We start from the raw sequence: 26,271 nt of genomic DNA on the forward strand, positions 1-26,271 counted from the left end.
CCAATTGCCTAGTGAAAGAGACCATCACTAGCGTTCGTTTGCAGTCTATCGCCAGGCGACTTTTCGCTCTGGTGAAAGGTCGTTACTCTGCAGAGTTGACTTCGCCACTTCAGACCAGGCGAAGTGCTAAAAAGAAACTAGATCTTCCTCAATCTTTTGTCACTTACATCATATCCTGTGTGCCGAAAATGCATTAAAGTTCCAAAAATGCTGGTGACTCTTCCTTTTTTTTGAAGCAGGATTGCCTGCAATGGTCCTAACAAACTTTTTTTGGGTAACCGGTTTTCTCCACCCGTTTCATAACACATGGAACATTAATTTTACAGTGGGCTCATGTGTAGGGCATTATATTAACTCTCTTGTCTTTTATTAAGGTTCCCTTGACATTTATAATAAATAGCGGTAACTTCAAGCATTTGCACTGACATTTATAATAAAGACCTCTATACAAATTTAAATTACCCACCCTATGCAAATTGACCTAAGCGCAAGATCATTAGTGAAGTTTCATAGGCACAAACAAACGCTAGCGCATCTTCAATAAGAAATGATCGCACTGCCGAAGTAACGCTAGCAAAAAGTTGCCAGTGTTCAGCGCCCAGGAAAAAACTTTGCATATTAGTGAAATGGCATAGTCGTATCGCATTTGCGCCTGGCGAGCTGTGCGAAGCTGACGAAAATTCTCCCGTTAGTGAATCTACCCCTATGTCCGACTCCAGCTGTTAAGGAACTACAAGTCCCACAATGCATTTGCCTTTAGACTCCTTCATTGCATTGTGGGACTTGTAGTTCCTTAACAGCTGGAGAGCCAAGGTTGCAGATCCCTCAGGCTAGGCTTTGAGGCTAAGGAGCAGCTGCCCCCCCAGCCTATCATGTCACTGCAGTATCACATTGACCTGAAATGCCCTGTTTAGAAAACTGAGCAGTGGTATGTGCATATCAGGTAACAATGCCATAATATATTTTATCTTAAGCTATCATTTGTGATGTTCTGTGAGCTCCTTTACCAACTACCTAACAGGGAAAAAAGCAGGGTTTTAACTGTAATGAAGTAAAATATAGCTCTCTACATTCATGGTGTAACCTAGCATGCATGCTCTTGGCTTGGATTTAGCACTTAAAACTGGAGTATTTGAATATGGGATTGTTCACTGGCACACAATCAGTTACATGTTTTTAATGAAAAGGCTTTATTTATATAAAACAGTGGTATAAGCGTGGGCAGTTTTACATTACATAAGTTATATTATATAGAGAATAATGTTCAGAAGTATGGATTTAACTCCAGCAAATGCAGGCAAAGCTTCAGTCCAATGAGATGTGGTAAATGGATCCATTTTCTTATTCAGCCATGAGTTTTGGACTTATATCTCATAAAAATAGGAATACAATGTTGGACAATGTTCAAGTTCAAGACATCAAAATGATGCTCCCAAGTGTTCTACATTTAACAGACCCTTAAAGTTAATTTTCAAGTATTTCCATCTCGGAACAGGCCATTCCAACTAGTAAGTTCTGAGAAGTATTCAGGAAGAATATCAGTGTCACGTAGATGTGCGAAAGAAGGATACACTTAATAAAATATCTGTATAGAGAAATAAGGAATATTTAGTGTATGCCAACAATATCCAATAATACACAACTGCATGTGTATCAATTATGTGCCCTGACTTAAACCTATTGCTCTGGCTTTATTAATCCTTATGGATTCAAAAGAACCATCAGGCATATAAAAAAAAAAATCCTGTTGTTTTCTGTTTCAGATCATTGTATTCAAATAAAATATTGATTTATATTCAGTTCAAGTTACAAAGTGATAACAAATCCTAAAACATATATAAGAGACCTATAAGAAATCTACACTTGTATACCAGAAGGCTGCTCTACTGCTTAGGGCATAGTGATTAAAAAAAACTCTGATAAATTTAACAACAGGGGAAGTGGAAAAGAAATGCATTTCTGGGGTGCAATGATAGAAATGTTTAATCACTGGATAATCCTGAATAAATACAATACTGCAGAGTGATCTTGAATAAAGGACTGGGTCTTGGGTGAACCAATTTTTTTTCACAGAGATTTCAGAGGTGTTGGTATAATGAAATACTACAACATATAGATTATGTATCTTATATTTACCACTTGTTTTATATGAGCATTACTGTTACCTTTTTTTTTTTTAATTCTTATTTTCAAGTTTTTATCATTTTGAGTGCCATCTCATGAAAATAAATCAGAATATTTTAAACTAATATATAGGGATGCACCGAATCCACTATTTTGGATTCTGCGGAATCCACTATTTTGAATTCGGTCGAATCCTTCACAAAAGATTTGCCAGAATAACGAACCAAATCCTAATTTGCATATGCAAATTACGGTGGGAAGGGGAAAACATTTTTTACTTCCTTGTTTTGTGACAAAGTCACGTGATTTCGGTTTGGCCGAATCCTGATGAAAAAGGCCGAATCCCGAACTGAATCCTGGATTCGGTCCGTCCCTACTAATATCCACACTTTTTCGTAGGCAACTGTACACAAACCTAAAAGAAAAATACCTTCAACAAGCTGCTGTCTGGATGATGCTGCATCTGCCAGTTTAACCCAAGACTGAGGCAATGCCTGAATATCTGACAAACGATAGTCACACACTTGTAGGAGAAGCTTCCTCTGCAGGTATCTAACTTCAAGTTCAGGATCAAAAAGGAAAATACTAGTTGTATTTCTAAATGTATAATAATGTGACCCAAATTAGGAAAACTTAATTCTTTATCTTATAATTTTATGCATCAAATTAGTAAATTAGCATAATCATACATTTTTAGCATACTAACAGGCTTATAAAATCAGGAATCCTGCTGGTATTTTTATTCTCAATGCAGTATTTAATTGGTAGTTCTACTTTAAAGGATACTGGTTTCTGTAGTGTTTCTCTATATCTTGTAACCATTCTAACATGTCAGCTACAGAAGGACAGAGAGAAGAACGTTCCAGAATTGCTTCAAGGCCAATTATTTCAACATTAGTCTCATACATGTAAAGGACGGACCCAACCACTTGACTTACAGAGTCCCTTATTCTATGCAGCCTAGACCTGTAAAATTAAGTGATTGAAATAGATTTAGATAATCATACAAGTAGTACTACAGGCAAGATAGTGATTTTAAAGTAATGTAGTAAATAATGTAAATGTAGTCCTTTAACAGCTGAATGTAAAAATAAATAGCAATATCTTATGTTATATCTCTACACCTATAGGTTTCATGTCTTAACTTGCTGTGGATGGGTGATGATGCTGCTGGTAGGTGATATTTTAACTCACTAGAAAATAATGTATCTATAACTGAATTTGAGATACCTACTTTAGAGAGCTGAAGAGATAAGGGTATCGGGTGAGGGGCATCGGGTCTGTAGATGAATTTTAAATAAAGGGTGAACTAGCAGTTAGGCAGGTTAAAAAAGTTTAAAAGGCTGAACTTGATGGACGTGTGTTTTTTTTCCACCTAACTTACTATGTTACTAAGTTAGATGAGCGTTTATAACATGTGCCTTTTATAGGCATTTAAAGGGATCCTCTCATCGGAAAACATGCTTTTTTCAATACGCATCAGGTAATAGTGCTACTCCAGCAGAATTCTGCACTAAAATCCATTTCTCAAAAGAGCAAACAGATTTTTTTTATATTCAATTTTGAAATCTGACATGGGGCTAGACAATTTTGTCAATTTCTTCTCAATGTAACTGAATGTGTCTCAGTGAGACTTGGGTTTTTATTATTGAGTGTTGTTCTTAGAGCTACCAGGCAGCTGTTATCTTGTGTTGGGGAGCTGCTATCTGGTTACCTTCCCATTGTTCTTTTGTTTGGCTGCTGGGGGGAAAAGGGAGGGGGGTGATATCACTCTAACTTGCAGTACAGCAGTAAAGAGTGACTGAAGTTTATCAGAGCACAAGTCACATGACAGGGGGCAGCTGGGAAACTGGCAATGTCTAGCCCCATGTCAGATTTCAAAATTGAATATAAAAAAAATCTGTTTGCTCTTTTGAGAAATGGATTTCAGCGCAGAATTCTGCTGGAGAAGCACTATTAACTGATTCATTTTGAAAAAAAAAAATTCCCCCATGACGGTATCCTTTTAAAGTTTCCACAGTTGACAATTGCCCACAGTAATGAGAGATACTGAAGAGCATTTTTTAAGAGATTCTCTTTAAACAAGTATCCCATCTAAGCCAAGTTGATTGCTATTCACTTTAAACTGCTTCTTACTTACTTTGAGGATGATTACCAAAAAACACAATTTTCATTGATGTCAATGGGAAGTCATTCATGTCAACTATGCCATACAAAAATACCCTTAAATGCGCTATGGTTTTCTTCACTTAAAACTTATGCTTAACCCATATATATTGTTTTCAACCTTTGACAGGGTGAGAAATGCCAAAACAAGCAAGTAGTTCAGTGAACTCATAACTGATGCACATTCAAAGTGACTTTTGTATCTTGTCTAACAATACCAGCACTGAAACAAGTTAAACCAACAACACAACAGACTTACAACTTTTGATTTAGGATCTCCAAAGTAACCTCCATAGCTGCTTGTAGCTTAAAACTGAGGTGTTCTTGCAGGTTAGTAAAGCTGCTTAGGGGGGTTTTCTTAAACATTACTCTCTGGCATGCCTGTAGCTGTTCTGCTAGATTACTTAAAGAACTGAGGTGTGGGTCGCACTCCAAAAGTGTAGTATTCCATTCTTCGTGCAGTGGTTCTATAGTATCAAAGCACTTCCTTAGCGACTGCTGCACAGAAACAAGTGCTGGTTTCTCAGACATCCTTTAAAAATAAAGAGTGGAGTGCATGTCAGTTACATCTGAAGCGTTTCACTAAAAACAGAAAGGAGTTGTGTGTTGACATGACTGCTAAGTATTCATTTGCTTGAAAAGTTGACAAATTTTGCTAACATCAAAAAATTATATACTCACATTAGTCTAGAAATTTTGAATTCAATATGGCAAAGCATGAGCTGAAATGTCTTCGGTAAATAGGCATATGGTCAAAAAAGTTGCAGTGAACATTTTTTAACTATTTTAAAAACCAAAAGACAGATTAAAGGGTTACATACCTGCAGGCATTTATCCATGCGTTTTGATGTGCTAACTTATCACAACCTAAGGGTTAAATGCTTTTATTCTGCCCTGTGGGTCTGTATCCAAGGGAGTGGCCACCAATGCTGAAGACAATGTAAGCAAATATATTTATAATAGATAGTTATTTAGGCCTACTAAACTTTGTTGGCAGATTTGCTCTGACTCAAGATATTTGTGCACAAAAATTAAAGCTACAACCTTTTACAGCTACTTTTTTTTTATAATTCAGCCCGCAGGGTATGCTTTTCAATATTTTATATATATTTTTTTTACCGTAAGTAAGTTTTAAAGAGCACATGATGTTTTCCTACAAAATGTAAAATTGTATCTATTATCCAAAAAGCCTTACATTTCCGTTCCCTGTTGATTTTTTTCTGAATTAAAAAGACAGTAACTTTTACTTGGTATTAGCTACTCTACCATAAATCCAAAAGTTTCCTTATCTGGAAAACCTCCATTTCCCAGTCATTCTCAATAATAGATTGCATCTCTCTGCATATTTTGCAGTTAATCTGTTTTATTTTATATCTTTAATATGTGTTTTATTTACACACACCATTGATTATTATAAAAGGGGATCTAATTCCCACATCAAAGGGAAAAAAAGTGTACATTCTGAAATTTAGAAGCCTCTTTTGCATGCATTGATTTGCTTTGCAGCTATTCCTTCTGTTCTGTGTTGTACTGTATTAACACCTTCCATAACATCAAATACAGCAGCATGTTACCAATCTGTATCAGGTCATACTGGTGATCTGATGATGCTGAAGATATGTGTTCTATACCCTTGACTGGCATTGCAGTTCTAAGGTAGCTCAGAAAAATCTGTGAGCTAAGGGTAAGTGAAACATGCAAAGAGCTTGGTCAATATTAGGGTATATATTTAGTGCCTTACCAAAAAAAGAACAATAGAAAAGTGCAGATGCTTCCTGATTCTAATGTTCTATTCAGTTGACCGCCAGCAGTGGAGGTTGCTGTTACATGTTAAAGGACCAGTAACATCAAAAAAAAATGTTTAAAAATTCGTTAGTGCACAACAAAAAATAAACACCAAGACAAATAAAACTTTTAAAAAGCAAAGCCTTTATTAAGAAATAACTTACAGAAAATCCACTTCCTGTCCTCTTCAGCAACGGCGAAAAGGCGACCATCCACACTGCAGCAATCGATTTCTCCTCCCTGGAAATTCACTGAAAGGCATCCTCCTCGCGACGTCCAGCAGCAGCAGTGTCTCTCCTTCCCCGTGCATCGGCTTCCCTCCTACGCTCTCCACCTTTCTCTCTATCTTCCCTCCTCCCCTAAGCAAAGATGCGGCGTGTCGTGATTAATAACCAGGCAGAACAGAAAGGCGCTTCTCACTTGCTGGTTTCATAGGAGCGTGTAACTCCTGCCTTCCCCTGGGCTCTCCCGGCGCCGGACTGAAGACTACAGACAACAGCTCTCAGGCACTTGTGCACCGCTGCTGTCTGAGCAAATCGTTAGTCTCTGCACTGAGCACTCCATTCGGTGTTTGGCAAAGAAAATGCCGGCACCGGCCACTTACTCTAGAAGTGTATGGGATAAACGCTGCAGCCTTCACTCTGCCGGAATGAGCGATCCAACCAGCGCACAAGTGCCTGAGAGCTGTTGTCTGTAGCCAAACACTGACTGCCGGGCGAAGAATCATGGGCACAGTGAGTACCCTCTGCTTTTCCATGGCACTGCTAGAGAGGGGCGAGCAATTCGACTGGGGCAATGGCACGCGCAGCTGAAGCTACTTTGCGCTGTCCTAGCACTGGAACTCGCTTCCGCTGACTATACTGCCACTTTGCAGTTCAGCTGGGATTGTGTTTACTGCTGCCTGGGATGAGAAGCGCTGACATTCTGGGACCTCGGGGATTTGGTAATTGCGAAGTACTCCGTGCTGTACTGTGCCCATCTGGATATAGAACAGGAGTAGAACAGGCACCGACAACTATCTGTAGCGAAGGACGGATAGCACAGGCACTGGCAGCACAGGAAGAGGTATTTGCACAGAGGTGGAGAAGGAGATGGGGGCAGAGAACACAGTGTCACTAGAATAGCCAGGGAGGAGAAATCAAACGCCGCAGTATGGATGGTCGCCGTTTCTGTAGAGGACAGGAAGTGGAATTTCTGTAAGTTATTTCTTAATAAAGGCTTTGCTATTTTAAATTTTTTTTTGTCTTGGTGTTTTTTTTTCGTGGTATTGTAATGAATTCTGTAAAATAAATTTTTGATGTTACTGGTCCTTTAATATAACTGAAACTTTATTAAAGGAGACATATAGGATAAATGAAAAAACACAAATTGTGTAGGCAATTATGAGTAATATATGGTGTTGCTTTTACATAGTGCTAAAAATTAATTTTATCTTTAAAAATAGTTCCCTATAGATGTTCTCTGGTCCCTGTCTGTGTTTCAAATGAGGGGTGGGCATGTCCTAACGGTCCCAGCCAGAAGCACGGTAGGAGGGGGGCAGCCAATCACAGCCCTGCAGTCACACAAGTACAGACAGGCTTCGGTTCCCTATCAGGTCCTGCTAACTGCTGATTGGTTCCTGTCCTACAGTGCAGTGAACTGAGAGCTGCTGGCTCCCCTGCACAGCCTGGGAATTCAGGGAGCAGGAAGTGTAAGAGAAGGGAGGGATTATTAGGGTTTTTGCAGAAATATTCAATAAATCAGCCTGAAACACTACTTTGTAAAGCACAATTCTTCTATATCTAAAGGAATATAATGCACTGGTACATTCTTATTTTTTTTTTACACAATATGTCTCCTTTAAATAAATAAAAAGCAGTTTCAAAATGCACTGCCATTTTTCATTTTATGGGTGGTTATATGTTTTTAGGAAGGAGACATATGTTTTTTTAAATGTAGCCAATGATGAATAATATATGGCCCTAATTAAATGTGGGATATAAAGGATCATTAGCTTTAAAAAATAAATTCTTTATTGGTCCTGCTCATTATAGGTGTAAGTTTTGTTTCACTCTAATCTTGTTACTCAAAAAATCTGTGTAATACTAAAGGTAGGGCAGGCTTTTAGTAGGACTATCTGCCTAGAAGCCTGATAGACTGTATTTTTTTTTTTTTTTGCTTAAAACGTTGGCAGCTGTACTTGAACTAGGAGCACTTGTTTTGTACATGGCCACAGGGACACGTGTTTGATCAAATGAAATTGCTGCAGAGATTCCTACTAGTCATAACTGCAATATGGAAGAAACATATGGAACTTTGTCAGTGGCAACACCAAAAACCCGTGATCATTATACATTTTCAAAGGGGAAGATTTTCTACAGAACATTACCAGGCGCGTTAACTTCCTATTCCAAGCGCTTGTATTGCACCACACCTGGAACCGCTGCTTCCGCTGAACTTCCAAAACCGGAACTGGAAGGCAACAGCCGTACGGCATGAAGGGAATTGTAGTTTAAGTCCTTAATGACGTCACGGTGGATGGCGCGATAACATTTTCTTCCTTGATAACAATTGAAGTTTAATGTGCTCGTGATTAGTCCATAGAAATTTTAGTTTTGATGTGGGGCGCTAACGCTAACAACTCATAACATGAAACAACAAGTCCCGACAAATGTTTAACTGAGGGAATTGTTTCCGGTTCGAAGGTTACGCTTGGGTTAAGTTCGGTGGTTTCCGGTATACAGGGGCAAGATTGCTTCACGTTTTGGTTGTTTTCGGAGGGTGTTTGGTTACAAAGTTATATTGGCAGAATGAACGAGGAAGATGATAAGCGCAGGAAGCGGAGGGCGCACAGCCCAGTGGCAGTCACTATAAAACAGGAAAGGATAAGCCCAGCCAGGCAGCACCGCACCCGGCGAACTCCAAGCCCTAGAAGCAGTGATGGGGGATCTCCTCACCGTCACCAGGGGCGCAGGCGAAGCAGGTAATACCCACGACAGTTGTGTTCCTGGATTTTCAATTAAATGGGACAAAGCTCTTATTATGTTTTGATGGAAAAGCAAAGACAGTTGAGCAGTCACACTCATTTCTGGCCAGTCCAGACTATAACGTTTCCTATAATGCAGGTTATACCTGCTTGTACAAATATACTACTCCTAATTCACTTCAACACACCAGTTACTATTTACAAAAAAACAACTTCATAAGAAACTAGCTTGAATTTTCTGGCCTGGCAGTAAACAAAATGATCCTGCAATTTCCACCATTCATAGGTATCACTTATGGTTTCCCTGAATTCCCAGGCTGTGCAGTGAAGCCTCTCAGTTCGCTGCACTGTAGGACAGGAACCAATCAGCAGCTAGCAGGACCTGATAGGGAACTGAAGCATGTCTGTGCTTGTGTGAGTGCTCCAATAAAAGGGCTATTTTTAAAGATATTAATTTTGAGCACCATGTTAAAGCAACACCATATATTACTCATTATTGCCTACAAAATTAGAGTTTTTTCATTTATCCTATGTCTCCCTTAAGAGAACATATTGCAGTTATTCAGTTAAGGCTAATGTCCGACTAAAATCCTAGTCCGTGTTTTGTAGCTCAACATAAAATGATCTTCAGCACCTTGGACAGTTAGAATTATTTCAGATATAGCATACATGTGTTTGTGCCATTCCAGGTGTCCGCATTGGGAAGCCACTGCAGAGCATTTCAGGTGAATTGTCACTGCCACTTTTCAAAAAGTCATAAAATGTGTTGGTGTAACATTAGCCCTAAAAAAACGGTGCACGACATTTGCAATCATTATTCCTTCAGTGTTGTTTCTGTCATCATTAAAACAACCAATTATGTTTGCAGACGAGAATAGTTACAACGCACATGCTGGCAAGTTACCATAGGTGGAATTGAAAACTGTCTGACCTAGAAAGTTCAGGTGCTTCTTGGCCTGAAAAGTTTATTAGAATATTTTTATAACTACCTGCCCTAACCATAACTAATCTGAAAAAACACTAAAAAATACCTGCTTACCTGAATGAATGTAAATTTTCACTTGTAAATAAAAACTATAATCTTGTACTGGCATGAAGTTTTCCTGGAAGGAAAGTGTGATTACATATTGACATGTTTTACCAGTGAAGATTTATCATTTATCATATTTTGTAAGTATCAAAAAAACTGTTATGCACTATTAATTGATACATTTTGAAAACATGCATGCCCATGGCAGTGAAGGTTTTATCACTTCTACTGCCCTGGACCTGCTATTATTCCCATGCTTTTTACTGAAGTCAGTAAAAGGCAAATTGTGGTAAGTCACATTTGTATTTTATCACAACAGAAGTACAAATCTTTTTGTTCAAAACATTTAGTCTGCCATGGCCCTTAAAAGCAATTGAAAAGGAAAGTATACCAAACATAGCTTTCAGCTGTTAATAGGATTAGCCTGGCAAATATTAGGCTAATGTCATAAAAAGAAATTTATCTTTTGTCAACGCTACTTTTTCCTGGAACATTTTGCTTATTGTGATTTTGTGCCTAGCCCTTTAAGGGACTACTGCACACTTTTTAGGTAAGTTTATTTTCCCTCAAAATGCCACCCTTGTGACGCGATACAGTCGGGCCATTGAATCTAATTTTATATCTGATCTTATTTATAGATCACCTTCCGAACGGAAAAACAAATCATCTTTCAAAAGAAGCAAATCTCCTAAGAATAAAAGGCACAGAAGCGATAGTAGGAGTCCACCTCCCTTGGAGGTTAAAATAAAACAGGTAGCCTGAAAACATATAATGCTTTTTTTTTTTTTCTTTTAAATGTTAAAGGAGAAGGAAAGCTACGGAGGCATTTTATTGCCAATAGATCAGCTGCAATAGTGCAAGCTAGAATGCTATATTTATTCTGTAGAATGTTTTACCATACCTGAGTAAAAAGCTATAGAAACTCTTGTTTGTTTAGGATAGGAGCTGCAGTATTAACATGGTGTGACGTCACTTCCTGCCTGAGTCTCTCCCTGCTCTGGGCTCAGATTACAGCAGAGAAGGGAGGGGTGGGGGGAGAGGAGCAAACTGAGCATGCTCTTGCCCAGGGCAATGAAGTTTAAGCTGAAGGCAGGAAGTCGGATACAGAAGCCCATGTGTACACAATAGAAGGAAAGAAATGCAGTGTTTCTTTTGACAGGGGACTCAGAGCAGCACTGCTTTTGGGGTTTACTGGTATATTTTGATGGACCTTTCTGATAAGGCTTACTTAGTTTTAACCTTTCCTTCTCCTTTAAATTGGTTGATTTGTCAGACTTCAGAACCACATTTCAAGGGGGTATGATTTAAGATTATGGTACGCCGTTTGATTACCCTGCATTTTGTTTGTGTTTCTCAGGTATTCCTCATTTAATTAGTTCCATTTAAATTTTTTTGAATACATTTGAGTCCCTTGCTTAAAATAAACATTCCACTGCAGTGATCAGCAGAAAATATGTGGCAAATTAATGTTCAAACGCAGGTCATTGCTGCAAAAGTTCAGGTGCTTTAATTGACACTTGTGTCACTTAAAGCACCTCAACTTTTGCAGCAATGAATTGCGATTGACCATTAATTTATCACATCTTTCCTGCTGAATACAAGGCATCATTGAAAAAGGGCTTGAAAAAGGGCTCAGAGTGGTCCGAAACATTGTCTGCCTTACTCTGGGAAGGCTAAATAAAATGTATTCACTATTTTACAAAGGATGGTGTGCCGCTAATACTTCGATTTGCCTACAAGGCTTCATTGGGCAGAAGCGGTGGTTAAAGGTCGTATGAACTGAATGCGCTCTATTCTTTAGTTTGAAGTTCCATTGCAGTGATGCTCCACTCATATGTGGCTAAGCCTACAATTCCTAGCCTTCTATGGCATATGGTGAAGTAAGCATTATGAATGCTGTAGTCCTGTTACCACAGAGATGCAATACTGCACAATAAAATACTTTCCTGGGCCAGCACCTGAATTGATGCAGGAGGATTATCTTGTACACCATACTTGGACATAAGGTTAGTCTAGATATTACAGATTGAGCTCATCTGTTCTTATTTCTTTTTTTTTTTTTTTTAACAGGAGAAAGTAGAGCATTCACAAAGGCCACATCAAGAGAAACCGCGCAAAGAGAGAGGGCAGGAGGATCACAGAAGAAATAGAGACCGAGACCAAGCAGAACAGGATCGATACAAGCACCCTCGCTCCAGAGACAAAGATAGAGATAGAAATCGAGAGGAACAGAATTTGAGGGCGCAGAGAGAAGAAAGGCAATTCTACAATGATCGGAGGAGGGAAAGACGTCAGCGCGATGATCAAGCTGTGGAGGTACAAAACGAAGATGTGGATAATTCCACTAACGAAGGTAACGAAGGAAATTCAAGCAAAGAAAAGCCCAACTTTGAACTATCTGGAGCCTTATTGGAGGACACAAATACATTTAGAGGAGTTGTAATTAAGTACAGTGAGCCTGCAGAAGCACGTATCCCAAAGAAGCGATGGCGTTTGTACCCATTTAAAAATGATGAGGCCCTCCCTGTTATGTACGTTCATAGACAAAGTGCCTATCTAATGGGCAGGCAAAGGCGTATTGCTGACATTCCTATAGACCATCCATCTTGCTCCAAGCAACATGCTGTTCTGCAGTATAGGTGAGAACAATAAACTGTCAAATTAGTAAAGTTCTAGCAGCTTGTATATTTTGGCAAGTATTGAAAAACCTGTCTCTGTGTCCTGTCCTCCATAAGTACATCCTGCTATAGGCTAATTGACTATACTTGACGTGACCAGTATAAGGCATTCTATCTGGTTATTAACTGATGTAGCTGTGTTCCATTGTGCAGAACTTGAAGCATTCGTGTATGTGGACATAATTCGCAATTACTATCCAATTACTTGGCTTCGTTGTGCAACAGCCCATGTGTGCATTTATTTACATGGACAGCAGGCACAAGTAAAAGAAATATAGAAAAGACAAGAAAAAAATAACCTAGGCAAAATCTACAAGCCGAGTTTTAAATGCCTTAAGAGCAAGAGAAAGCTCCATATAGCATGAATATCATTATATATTCATTTTTTTAATATTTCCATCAAACAGAATTTTTAAGTAATTTAAAAATGATGGTGTGCTGGTTGGGGTATTATGCCCAATAGTGGCCTGGCTAATTTAAAAGCATACTGTTATCTAACCTAAAAACGAATGGGCAGATTTATAGGTTTTTCTACTGAGCATTGTGCTGCTCTAGCTCACGATTCTTCCTGCTAGTTAAAAAAAAGAAATACCGATGCTGCCTTATTTACCAAGCCCTTAAATGATTTAACAATTCCTTCCAGGGTTTTTCCAGATTAATTTGCATTGCGGTACATTTTTGGAGGATTAACAATTCAATGAGGTTTTAGGGGTGGGTAGTGTCACTGAGCATGACGTTTCACTGCTTAAAGTGGAAGGCATTTTGTAAAGGTGATACAACTGAAACTGCTATTAATTCCCCAACTTCGCATTTTGCCAAATCTAACCAAAGTCATTATTTGTTATAGCCACTGTCTATACAGCCATTTGACTGAAATATATTCACAGTCAGTGTCCATTTTTGAAATCACTCATCATTAAAGAAGAAAAAAAGTCTAAATCCCTGGGGGTGCCAAATGTTAGGCACCCCCCACCCCCAGTGAGTGTAATCAGTAGGTGCTGATTGCTGAAACTTGGGCCAGTGCAGTTTTCTACTAAATAGAGCACCGGTCTGGGCATTCAGGTAAGTGATTCACAATCACTGGGGCGTGCCCTAAAAGGGCATAACAGGTCTGTGAAATTCTATATACAGTTAGGGCAGTTTCAGGCATTAGCTTAAGGTTAGAGTAGTTGCTCAGGTAATGCTGCTCAAAAATCCACAAAATAATTGGGGTTTTGGTGGTGGATCGGGATAAAGACCATGGAGAACTGTACTAAAACTAATTTTTTTATTTAACCACTTTGCAGGATGGTTGAGTTCACCAGAGCAAACGGCACAAGTGGTCGGCGAGTAAGACCATACATTATTGATCTGGGATCTGGCAATGGCACCTACCTAAATAATCAGCGCATTGAGCCACAAAGATACTATGAATTAAAAGAAAAGGATGTTCTAAAATTTGGATTCAGCAGTAGAGAGTATGTTGTTTTGCATGAAACCTCGGACACATCTGAAGTTGACAAAAAACAGGATGAGGACGAGGAAGATGAGGGGACAGACAGTTAGCAAATATATATATATATAAATGTAATTTTGTTTTTGTTGGATATACTTTTATTTTCAGTAAACTGAATACTTATTTACTAAAATGTGTTTGCTGTTCCTCCAGTTCCTGATGGAAATTTTGTCAGGAACATTTGTCACTGAATACTCCTTCTTAGTTCTCTGCTACTAATGGCTTGGTACATCTTGCAACAAAAAAACAAAAATGTGTACATAATTAAGTATGTCTTACCTTTTTTTTCCACAGACAGGAAGGGTACACACTCGTCACTTTATTTAAAACATGTAATAAATTTTAGCATGTGACTAGATTTAATTTTTTTCAAGATATTGGCTTAACAAAGAAGAAGCCATGTGCATCCAAAAACAGTGCATTTTTATAAATGCTGGGTGATTTTCTAAAAGACAGGAAAACAGTTGATGCAGTGCTTTTGCCTAGTATTATAAATCAGCAACACTGGCAATTTAAATATATTTCCTGTATATTTTCATTTTTCTAAATCCAAAAATATTTCACTGTTTCCTGTTCAAAAACACCAACTCTAGCCTTTTAGTGCTAAAGACATCTACATTTTTTTTTTTTTTTTTTTTTAGTCTTGTGTGTACAAATAGATTATTGCACGCCTTCTACTTTTTCGTTCTGCAAACAATTCAGCTGAGCAGTTAGACATTTTTAAAGGACATGTAAACCCTACAATCTCCTACCATGTATATAAGACTTATTCAGTGTAGAGTTCATGCAATCAAGAATGCAGGATTAATTCGCTAAAACGTCCTGCTTGGACTGAGCACTCTAATAGTTAAGCTGAGCTCAGGAGAAAAAAATAGCAGCAGACCACTAGCAGAGTTTCTATGGAAACCAAGTGCCATCTCTCTTGGCGGATAAACTGAATTGAGTAGAATTGAGCATAATCCGTAGCAAATGGCCAAAATAAATTCCAGAGGGATGGTGCTGAGTAGGTTAGAGGAGGAGGAGAAGGAATCCTAAGTTAAGTGGATGATGCAGCATTTGAACAATTGGAGTGGCAGGTTTTTAATGATTTCAAAAAGGCTGTTCACTGAATACATTTCTTTGTGGGGGTTTAAATGTCCTTTAAGGTGACCATACAAGGTCTACACATATGATATTCTGAACAGATGTAGAGACCTATATATGTTGGGCACTCCAATGCGGCCATCTTGATACCTTTCACAGTCATTTCTACCATAGACTTGCAAAAGTACAGTAGAGTAAAATCAGAAAACTTTCTTGGGGGAAAAATGGACCGGCCCAACAGATTTTTCTAAAATACTCAAAAGGTAATGTTCCGCTTCCAATAAGGATCTTAGATAGGATCAAGTACAAGGTATTGCTAAATTATTACAGAGAAAAAGGTAATTCTTTGGAGTTTTTTTTATCATTGGCTGAGCTTTCAAAGTAGCAACTTCCTTTTAATATATAACATGCCTTATGGTTTATTGAATTAACAGGAAATATGCAATATGCATCATAACAAAATTAGACAGGTGCATAAATTTGGGCACCCCAACAGAGATATTACATCAATACTTAGTTGAGCCTCCTTTTGCAAATGTAACCGCCTGTAGACATCTCCTATAGCCTTTGATGAGTGTCTGGATTCTAGCAGCGGTATTTTTACCATTTGTCCATACAAAATCTCTCCAGTTTAGTTAAATTTGATGACTGCTGAGCATGGACAGCCTGCTGCAAATCATCCCATAGATTTTCAATTATATTAAAGTCAGGGGACTCTTATGGCCATTCCAGAATATTGTACTTCTCCCTCTGCATAAATGCCTTTGTAGATTTCGAACAGTGTATTTAGGGTCATAGTCTTGTTGGAATATCCAACCTCTGCGTAACTTCAACTTTGTGACTGATGCTTGAACATTATCCTGAAGAATTTGTTGATATTGGGTTGAATTCCTCCGACCCTTGACTTTAACAAGGGCCTCAGTCCCTGAACTAGACACACAGCCCCACAGCATGATGGAACCTCCACCAAATTTGACAGTAGGTAGCAGGTGTTTTTCTTGGAATGCGTAGTTCTTCTTCGGCCATGCAAAGCGCTTTTTGTTACGACCAGATAACTCAATTTTCTCATCAGTCCAAAGCACTTTGTTCCAAAATGACTGTGGCTTGTCTAAATGAGCTTTCGCGTATAAGCGCCTCTGTTTGTGGCGAGTGCAGAAAGGGCTTCTTTGTCATCACCCTGCCATACAGATGTTCTTTGTGCAAATTGTGCTGAATTGTAGAACGATGTACAGACAGACCATCTGCAGCAAGATGTTCTTGCAGGTCTTTGGAGGTGATCTTTGGGTTGTCTGTAACCATTCTCACAGTCCTCCGAAAGTGCTGCACAGCAACTGTACCTGTGGCCTTCCATTTCCTGATTATATTCCTTACAGTTGAAACTGACAGTTTAAACCTCTGAGATAGCTTTTTGTATCCTTCCCCTTCAGATCTTTTTAGAGTTGCTTTGAGGATCCCATGCTGTCACCCTTCAGAGGAGAGTCAAACAGAAGCACAACTTGCAATTGGCCACCATAAATGCTGTACCTTTTCTGGACACACCTAGCTATGAAGATCAAGGCTTAAAAAGCCTTTTTTTTTTAATGGGGCTATTGACATGAAATTTACGCCAGATGTCAGTAACACCCAAAGTAATCATCACATTCAGAGAAATCAAAACAAATAAGTCCATAAATTAAGTTATGTGTAATAAAGTAGAATGACACCGGAAATAAGTATTTAGCACGCTTACTGAAATTTATGTAACAAAAGCCTTTGTTGCTTCAAGACGCTTCCTGTATGGAGAAACTAATTGCATGCATTGCTCAGGTGTGATTGTGGCCGATACTTCCACACAAGCTTTCAAATCTTGAAGGTTCTGGAGGTCTCCCCTATGATCTCTGATCTTCAGTTCTTTCCATAGTTTTTCAATTGGATTCAAGTCTGGTGATTGACTGGGCCATTCTAGCATCTTTATTTTCTTTCTCTGATCCAAATGAGACTTTCCTTGGCTGTGGGATCATTGTCTTGTTGACTTGTCTTGACTCGTCTGTCAAAAATCTTTGGCGGAGCACCTGGTTATGGCAGGTTTAGGGTGAAATGATGTTCTTTACAGTTTTGTATTATGGCCCCCAACGGTGCTCAATGGTACATTCAGAAGCTTAGAAATACGTCTGTAGCCAATGTCATCAGTATGTTTTGCAACAATAAGGTTGTGATGGTCTTGAGAGAGCTCTTTGCTTTTACTCATCATGAGATGCTTCTTGTGTGATACCTTGGTAATGAGAAACCTTTTTATAGGCCATCAATTAGGACTTAACCAGTTGATATTAATTTGCACTGAGGGGACAGATTTTAGCAGGTTTCTTGGTTTTCCATGATTTTTTGCAACTCATTTTCTCCGTGTTCAATACTTATTCTGTGTGTCATTCCACTTAATTACACATAATTTATGGACTTATGTTTTGATTTCTTTGTATGTATGAATTACTTGGGTTGTCACCAACATCTGGTGTAAATTTCATGTCCATCGCCCCATAAGAAATATATTTACAGAGAAAAACATTGACGTGTTCAATACTTATTTTCACTACTTTGTATATATTTATTTTAACCTTTTAGTTAACTTTAAGTATGATGCAGAGCGTGATATTCTGAGACGGTTTGCAATTTGTTTTCATATTTTAGTATTTGTGGTTTTCAAATCGGGCTGCAAAGGTCTAATAAGAGACTGGAACAGAAATAGGACTGAATAGAAAGGTGAGTAATAAAAAATAGCAATAACAACTGTACAGAGCATTTGTTTAGATGGGAAAGCTGGAAAGGGTTAAAAGAAAAAGGTAAATAATGAAAAAAAACTATAAAAAAAATGAAGACCAATTGAAAAATTGCCTAGAATTGGCCATATTATATCATACCAAAAGTTAACTTAAAGGTGAACCACGCCTTTAAAGATGGAATCCTAATTAAGCAAACAATTCTTGGTTTTTTTCAGTCCATTAATAAAGTCTTTTACTTGATAGTAACAAAACTAGCATAAAATCCTATTGGGTTTTTAATAGCCTTAAGAGATGTTTTTTCAAATTATGAAAGGCTGCAAGCATTTCAGAAAATAATTTCCATACATGTAGTGGATCTGAACTTGACAATCCACTGAAATTGCTGCACCTTTTACTACATATTTTCTTTGGAAACAATAAAGTAACCCTGAAGCATTTTTAAGATGTGACTGAATTAGAAACAACTTACCAGTGTGACACCATAAAAGGCAAAAGTAATCAATTTAGCCACATATCTAGTAGGAAGGTTAGTTCTAATATAAAAATTGGTATCTTGACATATACATTATTTTAAGGGTATATTGTCAGCATACATATTTTTTCCTGATTTTTTTCATTTTAATTAAGATTCTGATCTTTTACTTCATTTCATTAAAGTTTTAGTTCCCTAGGAAACACATACCTCACTGGTGGGAAGGTTCCAGTTAACAGTTGGTGTTTTTTTTTTCTAGATCATAATAACCATAAAAGGCATTCCATCTCTCAACAATTTTGTTGCTGTTGTTTAAAGGACCAGTAACATCAAATTCAAAAAAAAAAATAATAATTTGTTAGTATACATTGAAAAAAAAACACCAAGACAAATTAAACTTTAAAATTGCAAAGCCTTTATTAAGAAATAACTCACCGAAACTCTGCTTCTGCTCCTCTTCAGAAAAGGCGACACAGCGACGATCCATCATGCAGCGCTGGATTTCTCCTCCCTGGAGGGACAGCATGTGAAGGAGCGTTGTCCTTGGTCCGTCGGACGCGCTGGTGGGCCAACAGGCAGTTGTCGCACAAGTTCTTCTGGCAGTCCAAACAGTGCGAGCTGGCCTCGTTGCCCTCATCACAAGAGGAACACCGGCGGCTCGGACTTGCAGGGGGCCGCCTTGCGAAGGAGGCCGGAGGAAGAACACAAAGCCAATCTGTCCATCCTCTCCTCCATGCAGAACAGCTCTGGAGACAAACCTTTATTCTCCTCATCCCCATCATTGAGCTCCACGTTCTCAAAAATGTCTAGAGCCTCCTGGTGCTGGCAGGTCATCCAGCAACAGGGATCCACGTCCGTCTCATCTATCCCCCAGAATACCAGCTCGTCCTCAAACAGGGGCCCACATAAATCTTCCGGGCAGTGCAGCTTGCCTGTGCGGTAGTAATTAAGCACATAGTAGAAGATGCCTGGGTGTCTATCAAAGAAGAACCCTGTCTGCTGAATCTAATTCCGAGTTGCTAGAGGTAAAAAAAGTCTAGAGCCTCCTCGACTGCTGGCGGTAGGACAGGACTAAATCCAATTTCATCCACAGGCTTCACCTGACTCTCTTACGGCTACATCATATGGGAGCCAGAGACTCTTCTGTTAGCCCTAAATGTGGCATCCCCTATGTGGACTACCTCCATCTAATATGGCTATGCCTGCAGGTACAACACTTTTGGAAGCAGGTACTAGACTATATTAAGAACACAACATCCCTGCCTAAAATATATTGTGGATGATATTGACAACACATATTCTTTTCCAAACCTTATTGTTTTATGGTAGGAAGTGTATCCTTATTCAATGAATGGCACGTTCTCCCCGACACTTACTAGATGGCTCAGTCTACTTAGAGCCCTTCTCCCTCTGATTCAACTCACCTACACTGCAAGGAGGTGGCAAAAAAACAATACAAAACCTGCCACACATCCTGATCTCAGAATACAGATTCCGGACACATTAGAGGAATACCATAATCAAATAAAAACTGGATACACCAGTAGGAAACCATTTCAACAGCCCTCACCACTCCATAAATAATTTCAGTATTTTGGTTCTTAAAGGGAATTTTGAAATAGAAAACTAAAGTAAAGTATGGGAATACAAACTAATGAAAACTTTCAACGCTGAGGTCATATAAAAGTCTATGGGTGCCCTTCTTCTCTTGTAAGATTTGTTTTTTTGTTTCGTGGTTTTTGGGTTTCCATGTGTTTCAGTCGTACAAAAATTTGTACAAAAGCAGCAATTTCAAGCTTAGCATATTCTTATCGGTTTTAGAGAAAATTTAGAAAAATACTCTAAAACTGCACAAATACTAATTTTGATAAAATTTGTTTGTTCTTTTCCTGATGAATCTCAATATTGATTTATCCAATCCATTTTCTCTCTCTATCATTCTATTTCTCTGTCTCTCTCTTTCCCCCTCTACCTGTCAAATCTAAATCTATCTCAATCAGTCTATACCTATGACTCTACTTCTATTTAATCTATATCCCTTACTTAGCAGAACATGTCCATATTCAAATCCCTAGAGGCCACAATTATTGAGTCCCAGGCAGCACAACATTATGAAAAGCAGGACCTTTCTTCTCTGTGAAATTCTAGTTTGTTCTTCTCTTAATGATCCTGAAGTCTGAATAGATTTACTCTTTCTTTAACTACGGTATCTATATCTCCATCTGTCTACTGCAAAGAGGGACCCAGTGACTAAATCCTTTAAGGAGAAGGAAAGCTCCAAGACGGTTTATTGCCAACAGATTAGCCACAATAGTGCAAGCTAGAACACTATATTTATTCTGCAGAATACTTTACCATACCTGAGTAAACAACTCTAGACACTGTCTCTGTTTGTTTAGGATAGAAGCTGCCATCTAAGCTTGGTGTGACATCACTTCCTGCCAGAGTCTCTCCTTGCTCACTTACAGCTCTGAGCTCAGATTACAGCAGGGATGGGAGGAGGGAGGGGGACAGGAACAAACTGAGCATGCTCAAGCCCTGCCCTGGAGGTTTATGCTAAAAACAGGAAGTCTGATACAGAAGCCCATGTATACGCAAAAGTAGGAAAGAAATGCCGCGTTTCTTTTGACAGAAGACTCAGAGCAGCATTACTTTGAGGATTTACTGGTATATTTATATAGACCTTTCTGATACAGCTTATTTAATTTTAGCCTTTCCTTCTCCTTTAAGACCTCCAGCAGCCAAAGTTGGTTTAGCTGCCCTTCCTCATCCACACCTGTCTGTGTGGTCAGTAGTTATAGCTATACACAAACAGTTAACCCATTAGATGATAATATTAGAGATGTTCTTGTCTCCCAAAGGGCCCCTCCATGGCTGCCACCAGTCTTAAATTTAGGGAAAATCTATGAACTTTTCACATAAGGAGGATGGACTTAAGATGAACACTTAAAACAGTTATCATTTACTCTCCCCATAAGGAGGATAAAGGCGCTTTAGAAAAGCAGCACCAAAAAAAGACACTTTTTCAATTCCCCACCACACCAGGCATTAGTGGGGCAGTGGGGTTCAATTAATAAACAAACTGCTAAATCTGTCAATAAACAAATTTGTTTCAGTTTCTCAAATACACTGAATGGCCTATATTTAGGGGTTGCATACAGGACACTGGACATACCCAGAGGTATAAAAGTAGAATTTATTAGGCCCCACAGTTTCATGGCTGCCTAGCTCCTAATCCTTGGGAAGAATAATGTGTTTTACATACATATGCTCAAAAAGTTAATGTCAGGTTTCTCACTTAAGTCTTTATAATATATGAATTATCAGCAGCCACTACATTTACGTCTGACGCATCGCGTCACCGTGCTTAAGTCTGGAGCCTCCATCGCTTAAAGGATCAAGGCACTATTTCCAAAATGCTTGGCTACCAATTTAGACTGGCATTCCAACTTCCTTCTGATTTTCCTGTGCCTTAATAATAGCCTGTGAATCTATGCTGCCAGACCTGACCAGGATCTGTTGACTACTCTCCTGCCTAACCCTCTGTACCGTGATATTCGGCTCCCTTGCCTCTCTCTCCACTGCTGTGCTTCCTGTTCCTACACTCAGGTAAGCCTCCAGCTAGTGTGAGGTGCTTGTGGGTCTTAAGTCATCTGAGAACCGGCCTAACACCTGCATTTACTTGGAAGGGTAATGATACATTTAGGGTATAAATACAGTTTGCAACCACTATTACCGAAGACATGCAAGGTAACACATTAAGCCAATCAACATTTTTATTTATTACAATAAAGAGCAAATAAAACACACAATATATTACAGCAATTTGAACTTTACATAAAATGATTCTGATAAGGTTTTTAATTATATAAGAGCATGTAGATGATGCAATCATATACAAAATGAATTGAGATAAATTATGTTTTTATGTGATTTTAAAAAAATGGAAAAAGTGTGTATTAGAAATGCAGTACATATGCAAGGCACCAAATGTGCATGCTGTTCCTGTGCAGTTGCCAAGATAATACAAAGTAATTTCACTATCCATAGTTGTTTTTTTAAAGAAAGGGAAATCAACCAGAAAGAAAAGGAGCACAAGATAATGGAAGATAGTAGGGTAAGAGGACAATTTATGGGTGAGCCATGCACCTAACAAGCTCACTTTAAAAATGCTCATGGGGTAATACCCTTTAAGGTGGTTATACACAGGCCAATGTTACTGTCTAGTCAATATACAATTTATGACCGTTCAATCATTTCAGCTTGTTTAATTCATGATTGCTCAAGCCAAAAGGCCAAGTAGTGTCACCGTTTTAGTTTGTTAAATGTTGGAATATCATAATCAGCTCAGTTGTGAAGATTTCACATTAGATCTTCTGTAACTATTGTTAAATTAGATGTTATATGAGGTGTGATATATTAAAGAATTAACTAAGTTAGATTCTTTTAGTATACATGTCATACAAGAGTAACTTGGACATATGGCTGGGATTTTTCTGCCGTAGCATTGTATTAATCTTGAAAACTCAAAAAAAACAACTTAAATTTGAAAATACAACTCACATTGACTTCTACAAGAACTCACCAGCTGTCAGATGAGTGACTTTGCTCCTAATAAATCTCTATTTCAAGTAAATCATTATATTTTTCTTAAATTATTTCCTTGTTCCCTGAATAATAAAATAATACATTGTACTAGATCCTAAGCTGCATGAATCTATATGGGTGGCAAAAAAATTCTATTGGGTTTATTGAATGTTTCATTGTTTTTTTAGTAGGCTGAAGGTTTGAGGATCCAAGGTCCAGAAAGATGCATTATACAGAAAACCCCAGGAGCCAAACATTATGAATAACAGATTCTAAACCTGTATTGTGTTCTGGCCACACATATGGAATCATTTACAAATAGCAATAGTGGATTGTTCATTTAAATTTTAGGTATAGTGTATGAATGCTTTGTTTCTACTGTAGTAAAATTGTACACTTTATCAACATGGATATGGTGACCATCCCTAAACAGCTTTGGATCCTGACCCAGAGCTTATGAACCTGTGACAGATAACCAACTTGTATCTTATTTATAAAAATAGTTCCCCCCTTATTTCCCAATATGTATCCAGCTACCTTCCCCAATAAAGAAGCCAGCATGCAGCGGTTCTGTGAAAGTTGCCTTGAAAGTATATAAATGTTTGACTGGTTCAGATAATTCATAAAAAGACAACTGCCCACTCTCATAGTCCAGATATATTCCAAAATGTAAAGTGTCTGGCTCTGAACATAATTCTTCCGACTCATCATCATGGTCTGCTGTAAATGCTTCATCCTTGCAGCTTAAGCACCAGGACTTGTTATTGCTTCCAATGTATGACATGTCACCTTTCCTCTTGACACTATGATATGTCACACCTATGTACCAGTCTCCTGTATTGGCACATTTTACTTCCCAATAATGTTGTCCTGATGAAAATTTATTTTTGCTTAACACTTGTTGAGTCATAAACCTCTCTGGATGATGGGGTCGTGACTTTTCTTTCTGGCAGTAAGATGCATTTTGTAAATCAGGTGAAAGAGCAATGTTAAGGTCAGCTGTGTCAACATTCAGAATCATGTCAGAGTCGTCTTCCATAAAGAAGCCCTTCGATTTTTTCAGTCTGGGAATAGTGTCAGACAGGCTGGAGAGACCTTTCTGCAATGTCATTGCAATGGTTAGTTCATCAAAATCATCACTATCTGCTTCCCTCAAATGTTTTTTTCCAAGATCACTATTGATGGCAGGTTGCTTAAGTAGGGTTAGAGGTTCTGTGACACTACACATTTCCTCAACATGACACTTTTTTGCATGCAGATCAGTTGTTTCCATTTCTAACTTTTGGATTAGATCAGCCAGGGGACGTGAGAGTTTTTCTTCTTGTGTAATGATTTCATTTATGACTTTATTTTCTAGTGCCAAGACCTCTTCTCTTATGTCTCTGAACAGTGCAGCCACCCTTTCTGTCATGTCACTTGCCTTGTCTTGCACCCTCTTTTTGCGCTTCTGTAGCATCCACAGTTGTTTGTCATTTTCGATTGTTCTTGAATTTATCTCCTGTAGTAAATAACGTAGTGTTGTCTTTTTTTTCTCAAATGCAGCACTTATCAGTTCCAACCTGTGCCCCTGGTGTTTACCCTCTTTACCACAGCTCAAACAAATCAGAGCAGAATCTTGAGAGCAAAAGTACTTAAGGAGCTCATTATGGATTAAACATTTATTTGTTTCTGCCTTGGAGGAAGCGGGTTCAACTAAAACATGTTTCTCAGACTTACTGTGGGTTCTCAGGTGCATGTCACACAAGGAGGCTTCACAATGTACACATGTTTTCACGGCAAGCACTGGAGAGTTGATGCAGTAAGTACAAAAGACCTCAGATTTGCCCTCTTCTTGCTGGGTACAAAGGTAACGTTGTACAATGTTCCCGAGCTTCAGGTTTTTATGTAGAGGTGGCTGATGCATAAATTCCGCTCTGCATTCAGGGCAAATGTAATTTCCAGTCTTTCTCTGACTGTTTAGAATGTTAGAAATGCATTCCTTACAGAAATTATGTTTACACGGTAACACCACAGGATCTCTATAGATATTCAGGCAAATAGAGCAGGTAAGCTCATCATTTAGAACAGCAGAAGCCATTTTCAAAAGTCAGTAAAGAGAAACGAAACTGAACCTTTTTATTCAGCTTGAAGGGTGTGGCTTCTTCTAATGTTCAGTTGCGTTAACTCTGTATGTTACAGAACATTTTAAAACAACATTAACTCAAATAACTGTTATCTACATCATTTTGCAACATAAATATTTTGAACATAAATAGCAATTATCATAACAAACAGGATTGGCTGAACAAAATGAGGAGCCAAAAGCAAACAGAAAATGTGGAAAAAATTTGTCTGATCTGTACTGTTATTTTGTTATTGTTATTTTTAACATATATAACAAGGTACAGTGTTGTTTAATGCTAGAAAGAGCAAAGCAATAAGGAAAAGTCAATGTGACTTGTAAGTGCCTTATTACACATATGCTGGTTATGAGAATAGCAGCTGTTTATGACACTGGTTGTGAATAACACAAATGTAGAAATAACTATAATACTCAGCATGTAGATAATTGGGCATCAGCATAGTTAATTCATATCTGGCCAAAACTGGCGATGACCACATCTGACTATGACTTTCCTGCTGGGTGCCCTGATATTGACCTGTGCTACAAAGTCTGAACCCTTTGGTCTTTGCACTTTTGTTTGGCAACTTTCCAATGCCCTGCCTTCTCCTAACTCTTTGGTCCTTATTGGCTTGGGCCTAAATGCACCTTAGAGTCACAGTTTCTACTGTGCAATTACCATACAAGCTAGAGAAAAATATGACAGTCCTAGGGGCGAATTCCCAAAAGTGTCAGTGAAATCAGTAATACAGAAGTGACATTGACAAATTTGTAAAATGACATCCGAATGGCATATTTGTGATGGCAAATGTTACCATCTCTGAATGTCTTGTAAGCCCAACAGTTTTTTAAAATGTCATATATCATTTTGTCGGCGAAACAATATTTTTTAAAAAGTGTAGTAGTTACGTCAGAATTGCAAAAAATGCAGAATTACGGCACAACTTCAATAAAAATCATCTAATAACGTTCTGACAAAGTTTGCTAAAACTGTTGCAGATTGAGTTCTATTATTACCACCAGAGAAAG

The 26,271-nt window shown here is 38.3% G+C and overlaps 3 protein-coding genes across 7 annotated transcripts; 1 reads left to right on the forward strand and 2 right to left on the reverse strand.

The window, feature by feature from the left end:
• Positions 1-1,171: 1,171 nt before the first annotated feature.
• On the reverse strand, positions 1,172-8,576 carry c1orf109.L (chromosome 1 open reading frame 109 L homeolog). 5 transcript variants are annotated; one of them, XM_018246719.2, is made up of 6 exons: positions 8,444-8,576; positions 5,112-5,219; positions 4,550-4,822; positions 2,911-3,090; positions 2,555-2,676; positions 1,172-1,585 (listed from the first exon to the last, which is right to left on the reverse strand). In XM_018246719.2, the coding sequence occupies exons 3-6, from the start codon at positions 4,819-4,821 to the stop codon at positions 1,545-1,547; spliced, it is 615 nt and encodes a 204-aa protein (XP_018102208.1). In that variant the 5' UTR covers position 4,822; positions 5,112-5,219; positions 8,444-8,576; the 3' UTR covers positions 1,172-1,544. The 5 variants fall into 5 exon arrangements, with proteins under 5 accessions (XP_018102208.1, XP_041438080.1, XP_018102207.1 ...); XM_041582146.1 differs by lacking the exon at positions 8,444-8,576 and adding an exon at positions 6,032-6,050; XM_018246718.2 differs by lacking the exon at positions 5,112-5,219 and having other exon boundaries at positions 8,444-8,574.
• Positions 8,577-8,826: 250 nt separating this feature from the next.
• On the forward strand, positions 8,827-14,370 carry snip1.L (Smad nuclear interacting protein 1 L homeolog). The gene is given in 4 exon segments (NM_001093377.1): positions 8,827-9,037; positions 10,709-10,823; positions 12,141-12,709; positions 14,035-14,370. Coding segments are annotated over 4 exon segments (1,116 nt in total). The 5' UTR covers positions 8,827-8,864; the 3' UTR covers positions 14,294-14,370.
• Positions 14,371-22,316: 7,946 nt separating this feature from the next.
• Positions 22,317-25,368, reverse strand: LOC108708236 (E3 ubiquitin-protein ligase TRIM62). The gene has a single exon (XM_018246722.2). It carries the CDS (start codon positions 25,216-25,218, stop codon positions 23,653-23,655), a length of 1,566 nt encoding a protein of 521 aa, XP_018102211.1. The 5' UTR covers positions 25,219-25,368; the 3' UTR covers positions 22,317-23,652.
• Positions 25,369-26,271: the final 903 nt, after the last annotated feature.

Source organism: Xenopus laevis, chromosome 2L, assembly GCF_017654675.1.
Source record: "Xenopus laevis strain J_2021 chromosome 2L, Xenopus_laevis_v10.1, whole genome shotgun sequence".
NCBI classification, from domain to species: Eukaryota; Metazoa; Chordata; class Amphibia; order Anura; family Pipidae; genus Xenopus; species Xenopus laevis.